The sequence below is a fragment of the Myotis davidii genome, unplaced genomic scaffold (genome assembly GCF_000327345.1).
Source record: "Myotis davidii unplaced genomic scaffold, ASM32734v1 scaffold1221, whole genome shotgun sequence".
In the NCBI taxonomy this organism is placed as follows: Eukaryota; Metazoa; Chordata; class Mammalia; order Chiroptera; family Vespertilionidae; genus Myotis; species Myotis davidii.
This window is the reverse complement of record NW_006291616.1, coordinates 188-1,415: the sequence shown is the minus strand read 5'-3', so window position 1 is coordinate 1,415 and position 1,228 is coordinate 188. Positions and strand designations below refer to the sequence as shown.

Here is a 1,228-nt window from a genome sequence, read left to right as displayed (position 1 = left end):
TTTTGGTTTGGGGTCACGAGCCACATGCGGCTCTTTGGCCCCTTGAGTGTGGCTCTTCCTAAGCCTTAGGAGTACCCTAATTAAGTTAATAACAACGTACCTACCTATATAGTTTAATTTTAAAAAATTTGGCTCTCAAAAGAAATTTCAATCGTTGTACTGTTGATATTCGGCTCTGTTGACTAACGAGTTTGCCGACCACTGCCCTAGGCCACAGTGTTTACTGCGGTCTTAAGTTACCACCTGTTCCCAAGATACTTAAATCAGAAACATCAAAGGAACCAAAATACGTAGTGAGACTACTTTTTCAGGTGCCCTTTAATAAGGGAGGGAAGATGCTTCTTTTTTTTAAGGACATTTCTTTTTTTAAAAAAATATACTTTTATTGATTTCAGAGAGGAAGGGAGAGATAGAAACATCAATGATCAGAATCATGGATCGGCTGCCTCCTGCACACCTCCTACTGGGGATCGAGCCCACAATCCAGGCATGTGCCCTTGACAGGAATCGAACCTGGGACCTTTCAGTCTGCAGGTCAACGCTCCATCCACTGAGCCAAACCAACTAAGGCGGAGGGAAGATACTTCTGGGTAGAGCTTGATCTAAGGACCAGAAGGAGGTGGCACAAAACAGCCCAGAGTGGGCCCACCCCCTGGAGAGAGGAGGTTTGGGGTTGACCCCGGCAGGAGAGCAGCAGGAAGCAGGCCCTGCCCTCCAGGACCCAATGGGAGGAATATCTGGTCAGTGCGCTAGGAAGTCTGGTATATATGTCACTGTGATCAGTTCTGCTTACCAGGCCTCTAAACAGGCTAAATCCAGTTGCCAGGAGGAGGCAGATGACCAACAGGAAGTCGAATGGTCTTCTCAGCAGGTCCTTCGCTTGGACTTCTTGAATGACCTAAAACAGAGTTTGTAACGGCTGAGCCGGTCCGGGGCCGGAGGAGACCGGAGACCCACTGAGACAAGGGTGGCGGTGGTGACGAGAGAGGCTGGAGATTCCCCATTCATAGCATAACCCCCAGCCGGGTAACTTTAGGAAATCCTAGCCTAACCCCCAGCCGTGTAACTTTAGGAAATCCTAGCCTAACCCCCAGCCGTGTACCTTTAGGAAATCCTAGCCTAACCCCCAGCCGTGTAACTTTAGGAAAATCCTAGCATAACCCTCAGCCGTGAAACTTTAGGAAAATCATTTTCCCCTTCAAGTCTCAGTTTCCTCATCTGTGAAAAC

General features: G+C 48.4%; 1 protein-coding gene across 1 annotated transcript in view; it reads right to left on the bottom strand.

The window, feature by feature from the left end:
- LOC102751808 (transmembrane 6 superfamily member 1) overlaps positions 1 to 898 on the bottom strand; it is a gene marked incomplete at its 5' end in the record, with an annotated part of 9,475 nt that extends 8,577 nt beyond the window's left edge. Inside the window, one exon of the mRNA XM_006765143.2 lies at positions 794 to 898. Within this exon, the coding sequence (XP_006765206.1) occupies positions 794 to 898 (105 nt within the window). The remainder of the gene's footprint in view (positions 1 to 793) is intronic.
- Positions 899 to 1,228: the final 330 nt, after the last annotated feature.